The 25,300-nt window shown below is 28.4% G+C and overlaps 2 protein-coding genes across 2 annotated transcripts; both read right to left on the bottom strand.

Moving 5' to 3' along the window:
- Positions 1 to 591: 591 nt before the first annotated feature.
- On the bottom strand, positions 592 to 13,405 carry LOC122270637 (uncharacterized). Its single transcript, XM_087154020.1, has 5 exons — positions 13,360 to 13,405; positions 9,305 to 9,398; positions 7,167 to 7,297; positions 3,445 to 3,574; positions 592 to 812 (listed from the first exon to the last, which is right to left on the bottom strand). The coding sequence occupies exons 1-5, from the start codon at positions 13,388 to 13,390 to the stop codon at positions 668 to 670; spliced, it is 531 nt and encodes a 176-aa protein (XP_087010146.1). The 5' UTR covers positions 13,391 to 13,405; the 3' UTR covers positions 592 to 667.
- A 3,120-nt stretch (positions 13,406 to 16,525) lies between these two features.
- LOC107448839 (uncharacterized) lies at positions 16,526 to 23,961 on the bottom strand. Its single transcript, XM_087154019.1, has 5 exons — positions 23,016 to 23,961; positions 21,997 to 22,120; positions 20,357 to 20,487; positions 18,478 to 18,607; positions 16,526 to 16,738 (listed from the first exon to the last, which is right to left on the bottom strand). The coding sequence occupies exons 1-5, from the start codon at positions 23,044 to 23,046 to the stop codon at positions 16,606 to 16,608; spliced, it is 549 nt and encodes a 182-aa protein (XP_087010145.1). The 5' UTR covers positions 23,047 to 23,961; the 3' UTR covers positions 16,526 to 16,605.
- Between the last annotated feature and the right edge of the window lie 1,339 nt (positions 23,962 to 25,300).

The following is a 25,300-nucleotide window of genomic DNA, read 5'->3' as shown; positions in this document are numbered from 1 at the left end:
AAATTCTATCTGTACAATTTGTATATTTGATTTACAAAATAATTTTATTTTAGGATGTATAAATCAACTTTTTTTACTTTAAATTGTAAAGTTAAAAAAAACCTTTTCTGGCTCTTAAAAGCATCACATAAATTTTAGTATTACAAAATACCAAAAATGGTGTCAACTTCTTTGCACCAAAACTAATATATGAGAATATAATTGTGTTTCCCTACTCCAAGAATTGATCCAAGAACTGTTCTTGGTGTTTGATTATACCAAGAATTATTTTAAATGTTTTACAACCCCCGTTTTGGTGCAATGTAGTTGACGAGATTTTCGATGTTAAGTTACTCCACGCATTTTTCACCGTGTATATATAGAGGCATCCCTATTTAGCAACGGGGCAGACTTCCAGTCAGGTATCATAAAAGTATAAGCCTTAGATTTTGTAAATAAGCATTAAATTATATTAAATTTTCGGTATTAAGAAGCAAAACCTTTGTTGCTTTAATTTAAAACTTTATTTATAATGTTGTTTTGTTCAGATTTTTTTTTCTCTCTAAAGATCGGCATGTTGTGAAAGGTATGGAAATAAGGCTTAATACGTGCTCATTAAGAATATTATTTCTATTTATTTATTTTCAGTTTACGATAATTTCATACCAATATACAATATCAATATATTTTAAAAATAAATTGGAATTGTATCACAGACTCGTTCTTGTAATTCAGCGGTGGGCTCCATAACACTAACGAAAGCCAAATACTCCTTTAACGTGCATTCGTTTTCGATGATATTTCTAAAACACTTGGTAATGGCGGAAGTGTGTCTGAAACAAGTAAAAAACAATTAATGAGAAATAGATTAAGCAAAAAAAAATATGAACATTGAATATTTTTGCATGAACTCGAAAAAAGTTCCATTAAGTTAGAAAAATTGATAGTTACTTTATACGGCCGTAAATATAACGAGCATCAGTTAAATTAGTGGAATTGACCTTACATTTACACAACCAGCTCCCTTCTTTGATAAAATAAAGAAAAGCTTGCAATTGTACAGAATTTCAGCTGAACTAAAAGAGCTAATTAATACAACCCTTTATTGAGAAGAATAAAAAACCTTGAGAAATACTACTTTCTTGGTCCGGGTGTATGCTCATTTTTAGAGGTATTTACAGCATTAGCTATGGAACCACAGGGTTTTGGTTCGATCCCATCTGATGCCAAAAACAATTCTCTCGCATTCCCTCTATATGAGTGCCCTAACAACGAACATGCAACTCTTTATCACTCCACGACATATAGTAGCACTACAGTACGACTCAATCCACTGTTTGTCTCGATTCGACAAACAAATCACTTGAGCCTCAAATAACGTTAAAGCTGAAACTGAAGCATAATAATAATTCACGGTCAGCGGCCATATATTAAAATTAAGGGAGAAAATCTGTCATTTTATGGTCATGATAGCTTTACTGGAATAATTTAATTCTTCAGTGGCCTTCTTTTTGCTGGTAACTGACCACAACCTAGGGGTGAAATTATTTATAGCGCAATAATATGGTTTTATTTGAACCTGTATCGGCATGTAGTTCAACAGTTTAAGAGTCAATAAATTAACTTTTATAAAAAGACAAGCTGTTATCTTTTAAAATATCCAGAAAAGCGACAGAAGAATTACTAAATTTTATCTAAGAAAACAGAATATTAAACTACACTTTAATTTTCAAGAGAAACATACTTTTATATTTTATTGCTTTTCTTACATTTTTTGCAAGTAGTTTCAGTTTGTCTATGTTCTTGGCTCAACTGCTAAACCGTGTATTCTCTTGTGTTCTATGGATCATTTTTCGCTGACCTTAACTTTTTTGCATGCTTAAAATATTGGTTTAAATAGCATTTGTGTTTCTTCACTTTTACAAAAACAACTGTACGCGTTCAAAAAAACAATTGTTTGCGTTTTTTGCACAGTTAAAAAATAATTGTTTGTATTTCTATACATTCAAAAGCCAATGTTTGTGTTAATTTAAATTCGTTTTTATCTGATAAACATGAGATTTGAAATGAGTAAAAGAGAGGTTGTCAAAACAAAAAGAAATTTGGTAAAATGTATTGCGATTCGGTAGAAGACTGCGGCACAGTCCGAAAAAGAAACTAAAAATAAAGCGGCAACTTTTAATTTAATGGTAAAATTACTAGTCCTAGCAAGGAATTGTAAAATTAAAAGGTTAAACCTTAAGTGTACTAACCAATTGGCAAATACGATATTTCAAATTATGGAACTTGGCATTAAAAGCGTATTTCTCTGCATAAAGATACCTATTCAGTTACCACTTCAAATTTTTAAAATTCGTAATCTAGAATACATGATTCCAGTGTATTGCTTAAAAAAATTTTTCTCTTACAATGCAGTAATAAATGCAAAAAAGAATTTTTTTAAAGAGATAGCATTCTTAAAATAGACATTGAAAAAGTACTTCTCTGCATAAAGATACCCATTCAGTTACCACTTCAAATTTTTAAAATTCGTAATCTAGAATGCATGATTCCAGTGCATTGCTTAAAAAAATTTTTCTCTTACAATGCAATAATAAATACAAAAAATTTTTTTTTCATAGAGATAACATTCTTAAGATAGGCAAAAGTTAATCTAACAGTGATGATTAACTGTAAAAAAACTCATACCAATTATAAAAATAGCATTTGCTAATTGGCTGGATAACAGATTGGGATAGACTCTCTGAGGAATTCTAGTTGTGCAAAAAGTTTAAACTTTTCTATGGTTATACAACAAAGAACACCAGGGGTCTGTTTAGAAGAAATTTGGGTCCGTTAACGGACCCTTCACAAAATATCTTTTCATAAAAACGGACCCTTCACAAAATATTTTAACTTAAAAACGGACCCTTTGCAAAATAATTTATCTTTTAATCGGACCCTTCACAAATTTGTTTATCTTCATTATTGTTTTGTTAATCGAATAAACCCTTCCCAGGAAGGGGGAAAAGAAAGACAGATGTAAACGAACTGAGTTTTGTCTTCGGCATACGCTTCTGCCATTATTCGTCCGAAATGAATATTCTGAGTTCAGCTGTATAGGCTAAATACCAAATATTTATAGATTGCATGTCTAATTTAGTAGCTGTAATTGCTGTTTATTTTTTAAAATTTAATTTTTTTAATTACAATTTTGCAGTGTTAAGCGTAATCTTGCATGTCTTTACAATTCAAAAACCCCGTTGAAAAAGTTTTTTGCAATAACAGGACCCCATTTGCACAAATTCACAAAAGCCGGACCCTGGTTGAAAGAATGTGACTTAACGTTTATTTTAAATTCACAAATTACGGGTAATTTTTTCACAATTTTACAAAAACGGACCTTACACAAAATGTCTGGACAGACCCTTGAGCACATTACGAAAATTGTGTACGCGTATGTTCAGCTGTGAAAGAGTAACTTACTTGCATAGAGTTCTTTCATTATCAACCACATCAAATGGATATCTTCCAGGTCTTCCGAATTCTTTTTTGTAATCAGCCAAACATTCCGGGTGCTCGTCAAACATTCCTAATCCACAAGACCCTGTTAAGTCTGAAGTGAAAAAAGAGAGGGAGAATGTTACGCTTATTTTTTTTATTATTAATAAAAATACTTCTTTTTATTAGCAAACGTTTTTTTTAATAATTTTTAACTATCTGACAGCATGCAAATATGTAATATGTAATCAGAAACAATATAAGAAACTGTTTAAGCTCCCCTCAATTTTTAGCAAAACTCACCAAGATAAATACCTAATAATTCTTTTTTGATAATATTTCAATAGCTTCAATACTGTTCAACTATCATGAGAACTTCTTCCGTAGCCAGACTCGCGTGCTGGTTATTACTATAGTAACGGAGAAAAGTCACTTTGAATAAAGGTGTGGGGTTAACTGTTTATCATTGTTAGATTATAATATCCCGGAGCCTTGGTCGTCTATACGGACGGAAGCAAGTCTGACTCCGGTAGAACGGGCAGTGGTGTTTTTACGAGGACAGGCGAAGGAGAGCTCAACCACCGACTTAGAAACCCGGACCATGCTTCGATCAGAGTTTATTGCCATATATAAGGCCTTGAGCCTAGCCATGGACTCTGGCGTACCTGGCATATGGATTTTAATGGATAGCAAGAGTTCAATTCAATATTTGAAGAACTGGCCAAGTATCTTGGAAAATTTGGGACAGGAAATCGTTACCAAATTGACTACATTGTCTCAGATCAGCTCGGTGCGCTTGCAGTGGATCCCCTCCTATGTGGGTATTTATGGGAATGAGATTGATGATCGGCTTGCCAAGGAAGGGAGTGAACTTGCTACTCCCCCTTCCTCTAAACTACTTGTGTCTGAGGTTCACTCACTGAAGTTAGCTAGGGCAAATTCAGCGTGGAAGCATCCACCAGACAGATCATGATTGGTATGCCGCCAAATGCCCCGGATTATCCCTGCAGTGCACTTGTCCTAGATTTGCTCAAACAGCTTTGTCAAGACTTAGGACCGGCCATATTAAGTGTTTGACCTTCAGAGCTAAAGAAAAGACCTATGCCTATTGTCATTGCTAGGCCATCGCTTCTCCATCTCATCTCTTGGATTGCATTGATGCCTCTGTGAGGCAACTCATAAGTGTTGGAGAGACTGTCTATGACTTGCTGATGCGACATGATCTTCTGGACTTGGTCTAGGGCTCTAGACCAAGGGGATAAGCAACAACAACAATTGTCAGATTGGTTAAAATGCTCAAATTTTTATATATAGCAGACAACTTCCTCTGACTTAATAATGAATGCATTCTTATTTTTTCATTAATATGTATTTAAAATCGATTTACGGGTTTGTGAAAGTTTAATTCTCGTATGTATCTGCCCAACAGAGTAGGTAAAACATTTTGAAATTTCTCGAGCCCTGTTACACTATTTAGTCAAAATAATTCGCATACAATATGGCATTTTGTCATAATATTTAAGACGAAAATTCCCTCTGCGAAAAAATGCATGAGAATTTCAAATCGAAATGAATTTTTAGTTATTTTTAATAAACATAAAAATGCATAATTGGTAATACAAAGTAGTTCACTATATCATTTTACTAAAATCGTGCTAAGTTTGAATGATGTTGGTTCAAAATATATAAATACAAATTATTTTCCAATCAAAAAATTTTGAAGTTTTTTTTATTAATTAATAATGTAGTAGCCGACCGGCCTGTGTAGGGGGTAGGGAACTGTCCTTGCATCAGAAAGGTCCTGGGTTCGAATCCCGGGCAAGGCACTGATGTTTTTTTTTCTCTGTGTGTTCTATGTCCTTTCTCCTTTGTGTGTGAATGTGACCCGCCCTATAAACGGGTTGTGGTAGTGTGAATAGCGTGGCAGAAGTCGAATTCCTGGCCATAGATGGCGTCACTGAAAAACAGGAACAATCTCACCCCCACTGCCGAAACAGGCATACGACAAAGAAAAAATAAATAAAAAATAATAATGTAGTATAATAAATTAATATGGTTAACGATATGGAATTAATTTTTAACTTGGACACATCATTTATTAGTTGTATTAACAACTGGTTGTAGTTTAATTTTTAAGAAATACATTTTGAACCTATAAAAAGGAAAATATTCGGGTAGATAAGCAATATCAAATTAAAAAAGAAAACGTGTGTATCTTTTGTTGTTATTTCGCCCCTCATGTATCAATCTAACCGCTGTCTGTATTTTTGTGCTATCTTTGTCCATTTCTTTTCTCTTTTCCTTCCCTTAACTCTAAGAACAACTAAATACTAATTTAACTAACTACTTCTATTTAATTAAACCTATTGAGTCAGTAACTATCACATAATTACTGAGGTAGCCTCATTGGCTGGGTAGTTGCAGGCATTATTTCTTAGTTTCAGTAATATCAAATTGCAAAAAAAAAATTGGACTAACTTCGTTTCCTATTTACCATACAGTTTTTTGCATTTACAGCATTTCAAAATAAATAAAAAAAATTACTATATTTAGTTAGTTCTGTCTATTTCCCAATTTGAAAGCATTACAGTAACTTTATTTTAGTTTACTATGTTAACTTTTTTTAAGCGTAATCATTCCAAAAAAGCAAATAGCAAAGCAAAAATTTAAAAAAAAAATTTAATTTGAAATTGTAACTAATTAATGAAATAGTTAATATGTACTGAACAGTCTCATTGTTCTAATTTCTATCATTTAATTTTGTTTTAATTGTTTAAATTGTTTTTTGTTTTAATTATTACTTTAAAAACCTCATATTTCAGTCAATCATTTAAAATATCTTTTAAGTAAGTTTTGCATTTAGCTTCCAAATTTATGACACACTGATAAAAAAAAGTATGATAAAAATTACTGTTATAAGATAAAACTTACCGAAAACACCAAAAAGTTCATAAAAATACTATAATACAAATTCTACATTGTTTTAAAACTGGGGAAAATATCATAAAAACTACAAGAATATGGTAACATTTACCGTGTTTCTGGCCATATGTGAACTCCAAAAAGCTCTCGGTATTTTTTATTTAAGTGCTTTTGTAATGATGTTGGCAAAATTAATAGTAAAATATGGTTTTATAGTATGTGATAAAATTGTGTAAGTGTCGTAATTTTATCATGATACCTTAGAGGATGACATAAAATTGATTTATTTGTTTAAATTAACTTTTCAGTTTTGTATTTTTTCACTAAATGCATGATAATATGAACTATAATTTTGAAATCCAGAGTTTTCTATAAACCGTTACAAAATGCCAAATATTTGAATTATATACCGTTAGGTTAGGTTAGGTTTTAAACCGTTTTAATGCCAAATATTTAGGTACGATTATCCAGAATTATGTTTATTTTTACCAGAAATGTCATTTCCATACAGCACAGTAATTTTTTTCTCTCCGTGCACTATTTTACGAATATTTACACATAATATTACGTATTTACATATTACATACACATAATTTACATAATTTACATACATTATTTATAAGACTATAAAACTTTACGATAAAACTATGCAACTTTTCGTTATTTTTCTTGAAAAAATGCTGTTGTATGTATTATTTTCTCACGCACGTATAGAAGGGTGTTAAAATGTATCAGCCATTTCTTTCCTACATGAACTATATTTTTAAAAATATTAAAATATATACCTATTTTTAACGTAGAATTTTCATCGCATGCCTCAGTTAAATGAAATAACACTTTTCTTGCTACATCAGCGAATCCCGTGTTACATTCTTCAGCGGCCTGTATTTGACATCTTGCCAAATCAAGTGAACTTCTGAAATAGAAAAAATATATTGATAGAGTATAATTTAATTTTTAACTCGTTTTTATACCCTTATGAAGCAATATACCAACAAAAATGCATTGAATATGCAATAATTCTTAAATTTGTTGGAAACTATTATACATAAAAACATCGAAAAGATCTCTCCATGTGGTTAACTTCCTGCTTAACTTGTAGTTAACTTCTAGAACCCCATTGCGTATACGAGAAATATTTATTGGACGATTGGAGATTGCGCAGTACGGTTTTCTACTTCAGCAGCAGACGACATTTACTACACTTAGAAAGATGAAAAATCTCACACCTAATTTTGATAGTACACTAAAAATGCAAAGTACTTATTTGATAATTTAATTTACTTAATTTCTTAATTTATAATAAGTATATTTTATATATTGACTTAACACCTTAAAAATAATTTCATTAATATAATTAATAAGATAACAGACAATAGACATTAACATTAATTAATAAGATAATAGACATTAACGGAAAACGAAAAAAGATGTTACCATTTCTCCCCGTTGCCACAAAATTATGAAGATATCCGTAAATGAACCATTATTTACTTTATAGTGCAAAGCACAGAATATTCTTATGAAATGATTTATGTTATAAAATTCTGGTCTAAACAACAAATCATGAGCAATCGGTGGGAGAAAAAGAAACGCATTTATAATTCAGACAAAATAATCTTAGTACTGTGATCAGATATTTTTAACCGAAATGTTCTTGGATGACAGATCCTTTTCTTGAAAATTAAGCAGAAATAATTAGGTTTTCGAAATAACAATTAAGTATGTCATTGTTAATTGTCTAACATTTTTGTCTTACAATAAAATAGGATTGATCAATACCTCATGGAAAAGAGAATGCCTCAACGCGGGTTAACATAAACAACAAATTTGATCCTTTAGTAGTCCAAACGCCACCACTACGCAGCTTAGTAGCCCGAACGTAGCGACATCTTTCTCATTTTTCATCCACTGCGCAGTTTATGTTCGTTACGTCGGACTACTAAATTGATCCGTGCTGAGACCTTCTTTCTTCTAGGAGGTGCTGGCTTATTGGCAGAGTATAACTGGATTTTTTTAAACAACAAAAAATCCCTTATCCGAAAAATATGTACAATAATGTGCAACAAAGTTTGAAAATCTAGACTTTAAGACTTTTAATGTATTAAAAAAATTATACTTTTGTTTTGTAATAATGAAAGTATATGGAACTACACTACAGCTAGGAAAATTATTTACTAAGTTACTTTTAACAATAAAGCCTAAATTTTTTATGCAGTAAGTTTGTTTATTTTTAATGCCATATAAATACTATAATGCAAATACTGCATTATTTTGAAACTGAGGAAAAAATTATGGTCAAAACCACTAGAATGTGGTAAAATTTACCATTTTCTCTGTGACAGGACCCAAAAACTCATTTTTTTTAACCGAAGCACTTTCGTAATAACTTAGGTAAAATTAATTTACGTTTTGATTAAAATTAATTTAAGTGTTAAGTGATACACTTTGGTAATTTCTTAATTATACCATAGAGCTTTTCATAAAAATAATTTATACGGTTGTATTTACTTTTCAGTGATAATATGAACAATAATCTTGAAAAACAGAATTCTCCGTAGTTACACGATGGTCGAAAAAATTACCCAATGAATGATTTAAAAGCTGTATATTTTGGTTTTTAATACTAGAAATATGGTTATTAAAACTGTATGTCATTGCCAAGCAGTTCGGTAATTTTACCAAATTTTTTTTCTCTGTGAAATGACGAAAAATTTAGAAATTTTTCTTTGCACGCATAATAAAGTAAATATTACGATATAAAAAGTTATTTCGAAACATTTTCTTCATCAATTATAATTAGAATATCGAAGCTCGTTTGGGTAAAATAATAGAGCTGTATTTTTGTCACTTATGATTATGTGTATCAGAATATTAACCAATCGAATCATATATAATTTTCTAATTGCAGAGAGGTACTCACTGACACCATCCAGCACCATAATTCAAATTCCACCGACATTTGAAGACTCGGTTCAAGTAACATAATTGGTCACAAGAGACCACACCGACAGCAACTAAAAAAGAAAGCAAAAAAAATTCTTTTTTTCTATTTTCCTAGATAAAATAAGGGTTGTCAATTTAATATCAAATTTTTTTAATCCATCTAAAGCTATATATATATATATATATATATATATATATATATATATATATATATATATATATATATATATATATATATATATATATATATATATATATATATATATATATATATATATATATATATATATATATATATATATATATATATATATATATATATATATATATATATATATATATATATATATATATATATATATATATATATATATATATATATATATTTTTTTTTTTATATATATACACCATTACATTATGACCACCTCCATCTAAAACAATGGGCTCGCCCAGGTTTTCATGGTTTCTCGCCCAGGAACAATGCTTTCATGGGGCACATTAGGACCCATAATCCTCATAGAACAATCCCTGACGTCTGTAAGCTGCTTGAACATAGTTGCAGACCAGGTTCACCCATTCATGGCAACAGTTTTGCCTGCGGGGGATGGTGTTTACCAACAGGATAATGCACCATGTCATAAGGGTCGAATCGTCATGGATTGGTTCGAGGAACATTCCAGTGACTTTCAAGTCATGTCTTGGCCCCCAAATTCACCTGACCTTAATCCAATAGAGCATTTGTGGTCCTACTTGGAAAACCAAATTCGTGCTGCCACGCTAACCCCTCGCAATGTGAGGGAATTGCAGGACCAGTTGGTGAGCGCTTGGTACCAGACACCTCAGACTACCTATCAGCACCTTGTGAAATCAATGCCACGGTGGGTGCCAGCAGTTTTGAGGGCTAGAGGTAGTCCTACAAGTTATTAGCAGGGTGGTCATAATGCAATGGCTCTTCGGTGTATATATATATATATATATATATATATATATATATATATATATATATATATATATATATATATATATATATATATATGCAAGTTGATCTGATTTCGCTACTCGCTTTATAGTCCATTTTTACTGTTTTTTCTTTTTCTTTCATTTTATTTTCTGTTTTTACATGTTATTTTTACTTATTTTCACTTCTTTTGTTCTATTTTATTTGTTGTAATTTTTATAAAAAAATTTTTTGAGTGCTCCTCACACTAATGTATTAATATATTTTGCTTTGGCTTTATTGATACAATATCAGAAAGTACTCTGTTTTGCGGATATAATCGTGTGGGCTGATGAAAAGATTATATCTTTTTTTTCCGGTTTTTAAAAAAAAAATTTATCCTCTTTTTTTTTTTTTAAACTGTTGTTTCTTATTTTTTTACTTATTATCTCCCCCCCCCCCCTTTTTTTTTCTTCATTTGTCTATAATTTTTCTTTGTTTTATTCTACATTTTGATATATATATATATATATATATATATATATATATATATATATATATATATATATATATATATATATATATATATATATATAATAATATCTTATATAATATCTTATATAATAATATCTAAAAAATCTGGACTTCTTAATACAATACCTATCAATATCTAAAATAAACAGGGTGTTCTGTAATAGCTTCTTTGATATATATTTTTAGAACGTTTGACAAAACTGAAGTTAAAAAGTATGTTGGCTAGGGTATGTTTTGCTGTCTTGTCCGAGGAGTTCAGAGGGATAAAATAGCACGGAAGGGGTCCAAAACCGTCCTGTGCAATATAAAGGATCCTTGGCGAATCGAGCATGTGTTGGCTGTGGAGTTTGGGTATGTTTTGAAAAGCGCTATGCAAATCTGAAAAATTACTAAAAGGAAAAAAAAGATTAAAATCTTTTTTGGCATTTAAAGAGATTTTGATGTTTTTATTTTCTCTTTTTTCAACCAATTAGTCTATGTTAAGAGCTGTGATTGTAAAACATCCTATTCAGTGTTTTGATTATGCTCGACAATATAACTGTGCTTTTTGTGTTTATTATTAAGTTTCCTAATGAATTCTATTAGAATTGTATTATATTAGCCATATAATGTAATATTTTACATTGAGATAAAATACATGGTCAAAACAATCATAATAAGGAAACATTTACTGTGTTTCTTGCTCTATGGGAACACCCAATAATGATTTGGTAATGATTTCTGTAAAGTTAACAATAAAATAAGGTTTTATCATTTGTCATAAAATAGGGTAAATGTGGTAAAATATGGTTATTTTGATATTTTAAAGCATGGCATATATTTATTTATTCGGTAAAATTTACTTTAAGTTTAATATTTATTCGAAGTGTGCAGTAAAGAGATGTATAATTTGTTGAGAATGTTTATCAAATCCAGAATGTTTATCCATATCCAGAATGTTTAGGAAATTGTTACTTTACGAACAAAAGTTAACAATTGAATGGTTTAAATACCATATATTTTGGTTTTATTAACTAGAATCATGATATTTTAACCAAAAAAGCCAATACCATGCATAACGGTAATTTTACAGAAATTTTTCTCAGTGCGTTATAACATAAAAAAATTATTTTAAGCTGATATAATATCATGTACAGTTACTAAATTAGTGGTATATACATAATATGGTAGTGTCAATCAAGCGTTTAACCAATGCGAATTCTTCTTGGGAAGCAAGACGTTTTCGATGTCGAAAAAATGATTTTTTCAACCATATCGACAAGCCATTTTTTCTTAATATTAAATACATTTTAAAACTTAAAACTTTACATTTATGAAAACTACATATTAATATCATTCAATAACAATAAAAAGAATTTAAAATGTTTATAAATTTAATTTTTATAAATATTTGAAAATTTAATGTATATATAAATTTTTTTTAACCAGACATAGCTTTCGGTACGCTCAAAAAATCTTCTACATGAAATATCAACAAAAAATTGGCATACACTCATGTAAATATGTTTGAAAAATCAGGTGAAATAGTTTGTTTCATAATATGTACACAATATATTATATATAAGCAAAATAAATGTAGTATTTCTGAAAAAAATGCAAAATTTCGTTCAAATTTTGAAAAACTTCCCCTGTATAACAAAATTATAATGAAAAAAATACACTTTATATGGTTAATTAAATGTAAATAAGGTATATGTACAAGCATAGAAATTTTCATAACTTTACAGTGATTTGTTTTTTGTACGAGTGTACCGAAAGTTATGTCTGGTAAAAAAAAAATTATATTTACATTAAATTTTCAAATATTTATAAAAATTAAATTTATAAACATTTTAAATTCCTTTTTATTGTTATTGAATTATATTAATATGTAGTTGTCATAAATGTAAAGTTTAAAGTTTTAAAATGTATTTAATATTAAGAAAAAATGGCTTGTCGATAAGGTTGAAAAAATCATTTTTTCGACATCGAAAACGTCTTGCTTCCCTTAGGCATGTTTGTCGGCTTACATTAATTATATTAACGCGCAAAAAATAAAGAAATTAATAAGAGTACCATACTCTAATACTTTTAAATTCCTCTTTATTCTAATAATTTTCTAAACTCTTGTAAAAATTTTAAAATCGATAAAAAAAGTTCATCTTAATTCTTCCAATTTATTTGAACTTAGTAACTCCTTACTTGAATTCTTTATAATATTTAAGCAAGAAAAAAAACTGAATCGTTCTTATTTCTCAGTTAGACTTGACTTAATAAACGTGGTTGATATACAAAAAAAAATAAAAATAGATCAGATATTCTTTACATAATGTTTTGTGTTACCAATAAATATCAAGAGAAGGGTAAGGAAATTATTCGAAGGAATTTACATATTTTTTAATGTATAATGTATACTATTAAATTATTTATTCTTTCAAAAAATTAGTTAAAATTCTAAAAATAAGAATTGAGCTTTAGATAATTTAAAAATTTTAAAGTAGAAACAAGAACTTAATAACTTATTATATTTTCTTTTAAAGCATAAAATAAACAAACTGAAAGAGAGTACAAAAGCAACATACTGCAAAGTATTAATCCAGCAAAAATTTTCATGGTATCGAATTTTTAATATATGCAGAGAATTTTATTAGGCAGTTGACGATATTTAAAGGCACGCAAAAAGGAAATTAACATCTGTTGAAAGAGATATTACTTATCTTTTCTCGATAATATGTAGTTGTCTATGATTTTCTTCTTACTTCTGTTTGAGATTAAGAATTCCAGATATTTCGTACACCACAAACCCTTACTTTTTTATAAAGAAATTCAAATTAGCTTACAAGATTCTAAATAGCCTGAACTCATTACAATTAACCATCATAAAAGCTAAATACACTCTTTTAATGCAAGCATACTGAAAAAGAGTAATTATTTTAAAAGCATGGGATAAAATCAGGATTTGAGATGTTAAGGCAAAAATTAGTAGATATTTTTACTTTTAATGTAACATTTAAGATATAAAGTAGGTAGTCGGAACTTACATACCTAAAAGTTTATTTTCATTGTTACAAAAATATTAAAACATCGCTAAAAAGTAATATTTCAAACGAAAATATATTTTTAAAAAATCGCATCAATTTAGATATAAGGAAGTTATAAAGTTTTTAAAGTGAAGGCTTTAAATTAATTCAAATCGTGTTATTTTTTTCAATTCAGTAAATTTTTAGAAAATTGTGAATGGATTAGTAGTTTCCACCCGCACTCGATGCCACTTGCCAACTATCTGAGATTGCTACACAATCTTGTATGGTTCGTTTTGAGGTGAATCAAACTACATTCGTTTCTTCCACAAGTTAATTCTGTTTTTAATGTCGCCTAGATTTTGAAAACATAAATAATTTCAGAAATTTCATAATAAGGAAAATAATCTCTTAATTTTTTTTTCTTTTTCCCCAAAAAGTAAGCATCACAGGTATTACATATTTCTATTATTGGTATTTTCTTTCTTTTTCTCAAACTCTTAGTTATCAAACCTTACTATTTTAACTTCTAAATGTTTTAACCACTAAAAATGTAGACCGTAAAACCTTTATCACTTTAAATTATTGGTCATTCAGGTTTGTATTATTATTATTATATTATTATTGAACACTTTTCAAATACTTCAATTAAACACTTTTCTAATGAATGTTAGAAACACAATTAAATCTCCATTCGCCATTATGTAACTTAGCAAAAAATTTTCCGTGCTCTTGCCAAACCTCTGTCAGATAGCTTTCATGCTTCAAAATCAAAATTTTTTTCAATTAAATTGTTTAAAAAAAGTATGCTGTTATTAGATTATTTCAGCGATTCGGAGATGAGATTTTGCTGCATGGAAGAGGATTGGGCTACCATGCTCAAATGGTAAAGTATTCTGATTGTAGCGTTTACAATCTGAATGTGGTGATAAGTTGTGCTAGAGATGCAGCGAAGGGCGTAATTTTTTTTTCCAAATTTTTTTCTTCAGGTATTGAAAGTGGGAGAGGGAAGAAATGTTTCCAGTGTAATAGATACCGAGAATTTTTAAGGAATTTACTTGAGAAATTTGTTCATTAAAGATTGTTAACAGAATTGGAGTCGAGGGACGCTTGCTCGAGAAATTAATAGTTGCCGTTTTTCAGGGTGAAATAGCCATTTTCTAGTCTGTGCACCAAGTTTGGATGGTTGTGAGAGCATTTTCAAGTTTAGTGGTGACTTTGTTAAAAGATTTTGCAGCTTAATAAATGTAGACGTCATCAGCGAACACAATAATTTAAAATCCGAAAGGAAAGTTTTTGTGAATGTCTTCATTTTATTTTATAACCGGCGTTGAACAGCTGACCCAATTTTGGTTTTCGACTACTTATGTGCAACTCCGTAGTCTTGTAATTTTGAACCCAATCACCTACAGAGTATTGGGAGAAATCGCCTACGTGGACGACTTTTTGATGGAACTAAGCAGCATTTGGAAAACAACATTGGCGAGATGACGTTTTTATCAGAAAATGTTTTACAGCATGATTGAAGTAGGAGGGATGGTCATAAGTGTTGCCTTGAGTGCAGTACGCCAACCTTTCTCATTACATGTTAGAAGCGCAGTTCACCATGCTTTAGAAAACCATTAGCGTAATCCGCTGCCACCGGCTCTATTGTTGTGTTAGTGAATATAGTTATTGATTGCATTAGATTATAATCTTTTATAGTAAAACAAATAAGTTTTAAAGGAATTTGCGCATCGTTTAAATTTTAGTGCTGTGGGGGAGATTCTAAGGGCAGAGGGTGGTATGCATACACTGCTGAAAGTAATAAGTTTTAAGCAATATATTGTATGTACCAAAAACTACCCGAGTATTCAAAATATCAGTTAAAGGGTGAAAAGAAGATTCATGTGTACGATTTATTGTAAAATGTGTACAATTTATTGAAAGATGTATATGTACGATTTATTGCATAGAAAACTTGATTATGTATTTATTTTCAAATAATTTCAAAACTATACTCTGCTGCAGGTTAAGAAAAAACCAATTGAAAGAGCCTGTTTGCATATAAGTGCGTGCTAAATAGAAGCTAAATAAAGCGCGAATGAATATCAACATCGCCTACTCTTGAAATGACGTAGCACGGCCTTCATTTTGTTTATAAACAATATCACAAACTAAACTTTTGTCCGACGAGTTTAATTTTTAAAATATTTTATATTGTTTTGAAAGCATAATTATATAATTTGATATCTGGATAAAACGGAACTATATGCATGCAGTCGCAGGTGATTGCTTAAATCCTGTACCGCAATGGTCTTTTTTTTAAAACTTGCAACGAAGTATTGTCATATTATTCAGCAGCATTGGATGATAAAAAAATCTGTAAATTAGTGTTTTTAAAGGAATACTACAATTTGTTAAACAAACAGATACCCGTTATAACAAACAAGTTATAACGGATATCTGTTATAACTGGTATCTGTAGGTTATAACTGACAGATGACCGTACAAAAATATCATTTAAAGTTTTTATCATGCGACAGAAAATATTGTGATATTGCTTGTGTATTCAACTGTGCCATCTGTAGACTGATTTTCGTAACCTAATTTTGAAGTTTATGCGAACGTAACTATTTTCATAAACAGAATGCTGTAAAATGTGCATCCTTATTTTTTCTTTAAGTGATCTTTTAATTGATCTTCATCGGAGCTTCTATGGAAAATCTGAAATTCAAGAAATAAACAGTACATTTTATGTAGTTTTTAGTAGGTTCAATTTAGTTAACACGTGAGGATTTTTGTAGAGAATTTTCAAGATCCATAAAATTATGGCAATATGGCACATGTTCCTTTTTGGACTTCAGCATATAGTTCCATAGCATATTTAAATATTTCTTTTGTTCTAACAGTGCATTTTTCAAATTTTTCGTACATGCAATTTTTTACTCCATCGATGTGTCTGAAAAAAAAGTCATATTAACGTATGAAATAAATTATAAAACAGATCAACAAAGTTACGAAATAGATGCGTTTTGACCTTTTATAATTACAAAATTCTTAACAAAGGGAAATAATATTGTCACTTAATAAGTATATAGTTGACATATAAAATAATAAAAAAAATCCTTCCTGTTTTTTCTCTATGTATTTTGCCAAAGAGTTTTTTTCTTTAATGTTCTATATTAATTGAAAAATTTTTTATATTATTGTAAAAAGGAGGCGTTGAAAGGTTTCACATCAGAGATGTGACGTATATACTAATCAGTTCTTCGTTTAAAATAATTTTTTAATAAATAAATAAATCTTTGTTTAATGCCTAATGTCATTATAAAATCATCAATATAATTTTAATACTTTATGTCTAGCGTCATTATAACAACATTAATTATTTAATAATTTATGTCTAACGTAATTATAACAACTTTAGTTATTCAATACTTTATGTCTAACGCCATTGTAACATCATTAATACTCCTTAATACTAGATGTTTATGGTAACTACCCACTGTAAAAAAGATTTTTTTTGCACCTAGATTTTTGCAACTAGATTTTTTTTTGCACCATCTATAAAATTCATCTTTACCGTAAAATAATATGCAGCTGTTTTTACAGTAATATTTATTTGATTAGAGTGATTTAGGGATTCGACAGCAAATATTACTGTAAAAGTTGAAGCACATCATTTTTTTCCATAATATGCTCCGTTACAAACGGATTTTACGGCAAAAAGAGCCGGACTTTTGAGCACTGATACTTTTTACCGTAATTTGTTCCAATGTTTCTTACAGTGTACTCGTGAAACTTTACGTCTGGAAATGCATTAAATTGCGTCCATTTCATTTCCTAATTTTTTATTGATTCGATTAGATTTAATTTTAAATAAAAACAATTGAGCACCGCTTCAATCGTTACACAATAGAGGCTGAATTCAGTTTCTTTAGTGGCAAAAAATGTTCTGTTTTACTACATTTTATTCCATAGACATAGTTATAGAATATTTAGTTGCAATTAAAATGTTGATTAGAGATATTTTTTAAACACAGATCAAATTTTATATTTTAAGTGAGTTTAAAAATCTTTTAAGTAATGGTTAGGAAGAATAACAGCAACGATAGTTTTCTAGAAGCTGTTTCATGGATAAACACAGTTTTAGTTAAATGTTAAATGGTTAACGTGAAATATTATACGTTAAAAATGGATTTTACGGTATAATAGTTTTTACGGCACCAAAAGTGACAGTACTTTATACCGTAAACTTATACCGTATTTTAACCGAATTTTTTTACAGTGTAAGCTTTTTCTTCTTTACATTGTAAAAATAAATAAAGGTCAGTGTGTCTATTCAAATGGCTATCAGTGTGTCTATATTTCAAATTCTATACAAATGTTAAAGGCAGGGTTAGATGGAATCTCAAAAATATCTATTGATTTCCTCTCGTATGCCAAAGTTTTTGAAGAATAGTATTCAATTATTTATTTTATTAAAAAAAAACAATTAAACGAAAAAAAGTATGTGATTTAATTTTTAACATTATAGAAATCATGTTATGCGTAATTTGATTTACTAAACATTTATAACGAATATTATATTTTTTTCCGATAAAATTTTATGTAATATAACACGAAACTTTCTGAAATCTGAATCAGATTTTTAAGAATTCTGAAAGTTTATGCAATAAGCATTGAACAAATGATTACCTGCAAATAACCCTCATCATTTCAGTGACATCACCAAAGCGTCCATTGTTTGGTTCCTTTTTCATCTCATCAGCACATGTTCCGATATTAGTCAGAGTTTCTAAACCACATTTTGGATCAGATTTTATAGCTATAATAATAAAAATTATAATTATTTAAAATTATTCTTAAACCATTGCCATTTTGCGTAAAATATTGATTTTAATATGAATTAAACTAAATTAACTCAACGAACAAACAAAAATTAATAAACACAAAGTTTAATTTATAAATAAACGTAATGTTTTCGGGAAATTACATTTTAAATTAAACTGAATTGAAAAATATATTTAGTTAACGAATTCAGTAAAATGAAAATGGTTAGCAAGTAGCAACAAAAATAATTTATATTTCTCACAAAAATACAGTCTTGAACAGTCTAAATTTTTTTCAATATACGCAAACACATAATTTCACAGCCTTCACTACTGAAATCAAACGGCATGAAACTTTTCAAACGTTTTGTGTATGCACTTTCGAATAAAATCTATCTAAAATGTTCAGAGAAAGCAAAGTATGGTCAAAACTACCAGAATATGGTAAAATGTATCGTGGTTCTGACTCTATTGGAAAACCAAAAGGTTTGGTAATTTTTATTGGGTCGCTTTGATAATGATTTTAGTAAAATGAAAAATAAAATTTGATACGTGAAAAAATTTGGCAACTTTATCATGATACCTTTGAGCTTGATATAAAAACCATTTATTCGGTAGAACTTATTTTTCAGTTTTGCATTTCCTTACCAAATGTGCTGTAATAAGAACTTAAATTTTAAAAACCGTTACCAAATTAATGGTTTAAATCCTGTATATTTTGGTTTGTATTACCAGAATTTTTGTCTTTTTTTCAGGATTTTTCTTTCTCTGTGTATAAAAGAAATCTTAACCAATCAACATAAATTTATGCCAATTTTGAAAAATTCAAATTAAGAATTTGTTTTAAAATTATATAGATTATGATGATTATATAGATTATGACCGTCAATGTATTACATCAAGATTATTAAGATGGTCAATGTATTACATAAAATTAAAAGGAGTTAAACAGTTCTGAAAATAAAATATAAGGATGATTTTATTTAATAAAAGCTTTTTATCGATATCTATTTCTACTTAGAGCCAAAGTTCTATTTTCACTTATTTAATAAAAGAATATTTAGGTAAATTTCACAATTAGGTATATCAACTACAATATTTTACAAGTATTTTTCAAATATATTAAAAATTTTCAATACAATATTTTTCAAGTGTATTAAAAATTTTCAGAACTTAGTTAAGCAGGTTTAGCTATGTAAATTATTTCCAGCTACGTCAACGAATCCTGTATTGCACTGGATAGCGGCATCGCGTTTAAGCATTGCAACAAGTAAAGCGTTTCTGAAATAGGATTATTATTATTATCCTTCTTAATTATTATCATTATAAATTATTATCATCATTAATTATTATATTTTTAATTATCATCAATTTTAATTTTCATCATTATTAATTATTATCATTATTAATTATTATCATTATTAACTATTATATTTTGAACTATTATCATTATAATTTTCGAGCAAAAATTATTCGCAACTTAAAAAGTATTCCCGTTAGAGCTAAAGCATTATCACAGCATACAACTGATATAATCTCAAACATCCCAAAAATAATTTCAAAGCTATATCATAAGAAGTTTCTTTGAAAAAGATACATAGAAAAAGGTAAGCTCTAGAATTATTGATATATGCTCCACTGACTCCCCTTAAACATTTAAAATATTCGATTGAAAAGAAACTAAAACGAAACTGAAAGAAACTAAGAATTCTTAAAAATACATTTTTAAAAATTTTTTCATTTACCGTTATATTCTTCTGTTCCTTCCGTGCAGATATCCATAACAGCTACGTAAACTCTTTCAGCTACTCCAGCAAATCCGGTATTGCATTGGGCAGCGGAATCTCGCATGCACTTTGCAATAAGAAAATTATCTCTGAAGTAAGGAAGATATATTTTTAACATTATTAATTATGATCATTATTTGTCATTTATTATTTTTACCATTATTTATCATTTATTATTTTTACCATTATTTATCATTTATTATTGTTACCATTATTTACCATTCTATTTTTCTTAAAATTATTTTTATCATCGAAGTAATTAAATGATCTTAATACTCGTAAACAATCATTTATTTCGATATTATTTGTTATTATTTATTTGCTTAAAATTTCTTTGTCTGTTTTATAAAATTTAAAATTGAATTGAATATATTTACGCGCAACACTTTATTTTCAAAATTATTTTCTTTTTCTTAGGTTTTATGATGTTTATAATTAATGTTTCTTAGCATAAATAATGATTAAAAATAAAATATTTTATTTGTAAATTAAAAAATTATTTGTATCATGTAAATTAATGTAGTTAATGAAATCTGAGATTGAAGTGAGTTGGTAAAACAGTTTTTAAGAAAATGAAATTAGAAAACAATTTTTAGAGCTTTACTTACTTTTAATTAAATTTCAGGACGAAGTTTAAGATGGTGTAAAAATTTAAAGATTTTTCAATGATTGAACTATATGATTAAAAAAAACAAATAATTAATAAAATATGCTTTTGCTTTTAGTTATAGTCAAATAAGTGAGATTTTTACCAATTGCAAATTGGTTTTGGTTCGAGTAAATTTTTCCAGACATGGCGCATAACACACAGAAAATAACGAATGCTTATGATTCTAATTTTCGTTAATATATATATATATATATATATATATATATATATATATATATATATATATATATATATATATATATATATATATATATATATATATATATATATATATATATATATATATATATATATATATATATATATATATATATAATTTTTTGCATAATTGCAAAAAATTATACTTGTAAAAAAAATGAATTCAGAGTTAGACAATTATTCCCAATAATAATATTTTAAGTTTAATCCAAAAAATAAAATTTTTCTTACTTTTGTGACATAAATTCACATTACAATATAAATGCGCTCAAATTATTTATTTTTGTCAGTTATTATAAAGAAGCTAAACTATCGAACTTAGCTTCACAACTATGATTTCAATGATGGAAAACGACAATTAAAATTTAAATAAATTATAAATTATTGGTTTTTAATATAAATGGAAAACTTGCTCTTAAATTCATTTAATATACTCTCAAGTATTACGTTCATAATTTTAAACTTAATATTCCGAATTATTGAATTAATTTTTTAGTTTCAATGCTAAAATATCATGTTTTCTACATTGTATGCATAAAATTCATAATAGATTTAATATTACTGTCACCAACTATGAATAAAATAAGTTAATTTAATTTTTTCTTATCTCGAAATGCTTTCTTTCGTAAGTTATAAACTAACTTTTGAACGTAACTTCTCAAGTACAATGTTCGAAAAACACTATTAGATAAGAAAATATTAAAATACTATTTTCAAATATGAAACTTACAGGCAAATTTTCTTCTCTCCGTCAGCAGGTCGCTCAGATTTTCTCTCTTCAAATCCTTTTACATTGCATTCCACCATTGCTCTTCTGAAACATTCGAAATCGCACGTAGCCAAGCCTAACGATACTAAAATTTAAAAAATATGAAGAATTAAATGCACGTACATTTTTATGATTAACACAAAAACATTTGCAACTGCAAATGAGGAAAATTCGTCCAAAAACATTTATAGTAATTGTTGGAAAATTAGGTATAATTTTTGTATTTTCATAAATAGCACAGAAATCATTGACTTCAAATGAAAAAAATTTAACCTAAAAGTAGTTAATGCTATTGGTTTGTAATGACCCTCAGACAAGCCGAGCTCTTCAGCCATTAACCTTGAGAATGAAATCAAGAAAGATAATCTTCGTTTGACGAAAGAGCACCGCTAAGGTGAAAAAGAAACTCAGCTCAGAACTTTTCCTGATAGATTAAAGTACCACTCATTCGTGAGGCTTTTTCCACTGTCTCCAGACTATCTCAGACCAGTGTACTCACGGTACTGGTCTGTGACCGGATACAGGACTTTCTATTTCACAGAATTTACGAGAAAATATATCGCATGTACTAAGTGTATCTTAGGTAATCTAGGTGAGGATTGCAATTCGGCTCCTTCTGTGCAAAATCCGATGCTTCACCTGCTGGGCATCAACGGGCAAAAGCTGTTAGTAATTGTTAGAAATGCGAGTACCATATTTATTATTACCTTAGAAAGCGACGGATATAAATAAACAAAGTTGAACCAAAAACGTAAGAAAGGCTAGAAATTAACTATAGTTACAAATAAGCATTTTTTCCCCTAAAAATGTGAATTCATATGATGACAAATCCTTTCAAAGAACCACTTTTTCGGAGTGTATTTTACATGAAAATTTATGAAAAGAAAAATTTCATGATATTTTATCTTACTTAAGAGTATGCATTACAGCACATAAGAGTTAATACAAAGATAAATTTTATAATATTCAATCCTACTTACGGCAGAGAACGATAACGCTGAAGAACTTCATTCTGTAACAATTTCCTGAAACGTGTAAAAACAATCAAAATCGGAAGGTATTTAAGTAAATTTCCCTTGAGAAAATTACAGATGGTTCTAGCAATATCGCAATCAAAATTATTTTATTAAGTTCTTATCAAGGTATCACAAAAGAGTTAGAAAGAGAGAGAAATAATCTAAAAACGGTTATCTATGTACGATAGCCGTGAAAAGAGCGAAACAAATTATTTGTCACCTGCAATATAATCTTTTAGCAAAAAAGTAATATTGACTAAATGCTTAGTAATTTTATTGCTATTATTGTGCGACATTATTTTTTTCTTCAATTATGGTATCTTGCAAATGCTATTGACTCGCTGATATTTAACTTTGCTTAAAATGTACACTGAGAAAAAGTATGGTTAAAACTACCAGAATATGGCAACTTTCGCCGTGTTTCTAGGTCTATGAGAATACCAAAAAACTAGGTAATTTTTATCGAAGCGCTATGATAATGCTTTTTGTAAAATTAACAATAATAATAGTCATATAATGCACGATTCAATTTAGTTAGTGAAGAAAAATAGTTATACCGGCTATTTTGCAATATTTTTAGAGTGAAAATTCTAACATTGTAGGAATGTCCTGCAATATGCAAGGAATGCTGAAATTAAAACTTATCGTTTTTATGCAATAAATACAAGTATAAAGTTCAATTAATAAATTTTTTTTAAATTACAAATTTCTAAATAAAAATCGTATTTTTTGCCATTATTTAAACTCTGTACATAGAGGGTTGAATAAAAAAAATTACAGGGAAATAACTCAACTAATTGCAATGGCATTTTCGCGAAAATAGTTCAATTTCCTCATAGATTTTACAAATGCCTTAAAAAAGGAGATACTAGACATTCTTGCGACATTATTTGACCAACTTCTCGTCCTTAGATCTCAGATAGAGCACCACACATTGTGACCCACAGGATACAGATAATAAGCAATTATACGTTGGGGCCCCGAAGCTGGGTCAAAAGAAAGAATAATAGTAGTAAATACTGAGAAAGGAACATGAAACAGCACTAAAATTGTAAGAATTAAGTAAAATATAATAATAACAATCAGTTGCTGGAAATGAAAGATCATTGACTATTTTAAAGACGTTTTCTTGCAACATTTATGAATATTGAAGCTAGTAAGACATTCTTGAGTGCGAATTTTATATTTCAATATTGTGTTTACAAAGAGTACATAATGTCATTTAACAAAAACTAAGTCATATTTAAAAGGTTTGGGCATCCATATTTTAGGAATATCTTACAACTTAAAATGTATTGGATTTTGTGCAATAATAATAAATATTAGTACGCTTAGAAAATTTTTACATGGTTAATACAAAGCATGGTCAAACTACCAGAATGCGGTAAAATTTACAGCGTTTCTGTATCTGTGAGAAAGCTTCTTAATTTTTATTGAAGCAATTGAGTATTTTGAGGAAATTAACAATAAAGCATGATTTTATAATATGTGACAAAATTTGATAAAGGTGGTAAAATTCAGTAATATCCTAATGCCTGTGTATAAAAACCTTTTCATTCGTTTAAATATTGTATCAGTTATGAATTATTTTTTTTTTACTAAATATATGGTAATAAGATCTATGAAAACTAGTATTTCCGGTAAACCGTTATCATATGAACCGAAAAATTACACAATGGATGGTTTAAATAATTGGAATATTTTGATTTTATTATCCAGAATAATGTTTTTTTATTTACCAGAAACGTCATAATAGTGCAGTAATGTTACTAGGAATTTATTCACCGTTATTGAAAAATGCTCAAGAAATCAACCTTAAGTCTTTCTGCAAATTATAAAAAATTCAAATGCAGTTTGTTTTATGATTATGTGAGTAATGGATTACGCAAAGTTATAATGAGTTTATTTAATATTCTATCTATACCTATAAATAAGAAAATTCAGCTGTTTTTTGTTTAATAAAGCATATCGGTATATTTAAGTACATAAAAGTTCATTATCTAGATTAAAACTTATATCCAAGACTTATATTGCTATAGCATTGCTATCTAAATATAATTTATAAAAACCTGTAAATGAAAAGAAATCAAATGACAAATATTCCTAAAAATTATGTAAATTATTATATTGTAAATCGCTAGCAATGCATTATCAATTGAGAATGAAACATCTGATAAACAACTGGTCTTTATTTCTATCAGTACACTTTCCTATTATAACGGTGCTAATTTTTACATCCTTATGTGACA

Source organism: Parasteatoda tepidariorum, chromosome 10 (assembly GCF_982258835.1).
Source record: "Parasteatoda tepidariorum strain Cologne lab strain chromosome 10, Ptep-v5.0, whole genome shotgun sequence".
NCBI lineage: Eukaryota > Metazoa > Arthropoda > Arachnida > Araneae > Theridiidae > Parasteatoda > Parasteatoda tepidariorum.
The sequence above is the reverse complement of the archived record's forward strand: the minus strand, read 5'-3'. Positions and strand labels throughout refer to the sequence as shown.

Coding starts and splice junctions, on each gene's coding strand:
- LOC122270637 (XM_087154020.1), bottom strand. CDS start 13,390: ATGAAAATTTTTGCTGGATTAATACTTTGCA. Junction 7,298..9,304: donor TATGGTGCTGGATGGTGTCA/GTGAGTACCTCT, acceptor TTTCTATTTCAG/AAGTTCACTTGATTTGGCAA. Junction 813..3,444: donor AATGAAAGAACTCTATGCAA/GTAAGTTACTCT, acceptor TACTTGTTTCAG/ACACACTTCCGCCATTACCA.
- LOC107448839 (XM_087154019.1), bottom strand. CDS start 23,046: ATGAAGTTCTTCAGCGTTATCGTTCTCTGCC. Junction 22,121..23,015: donor CAGCGTTATCGTTCTCTGCC/GTAAGTAGGATT, acceptor TTTAAATTTTAG/TATCGTTAGGCTTGGCTACG. Junction 20,488..21,996: donor GGAGAGAAGAAAATTTGCCT/GTAAGTTTCATA, acceptor TCCTTACTTCAG/AGATAATTTTCTTATTGCAA.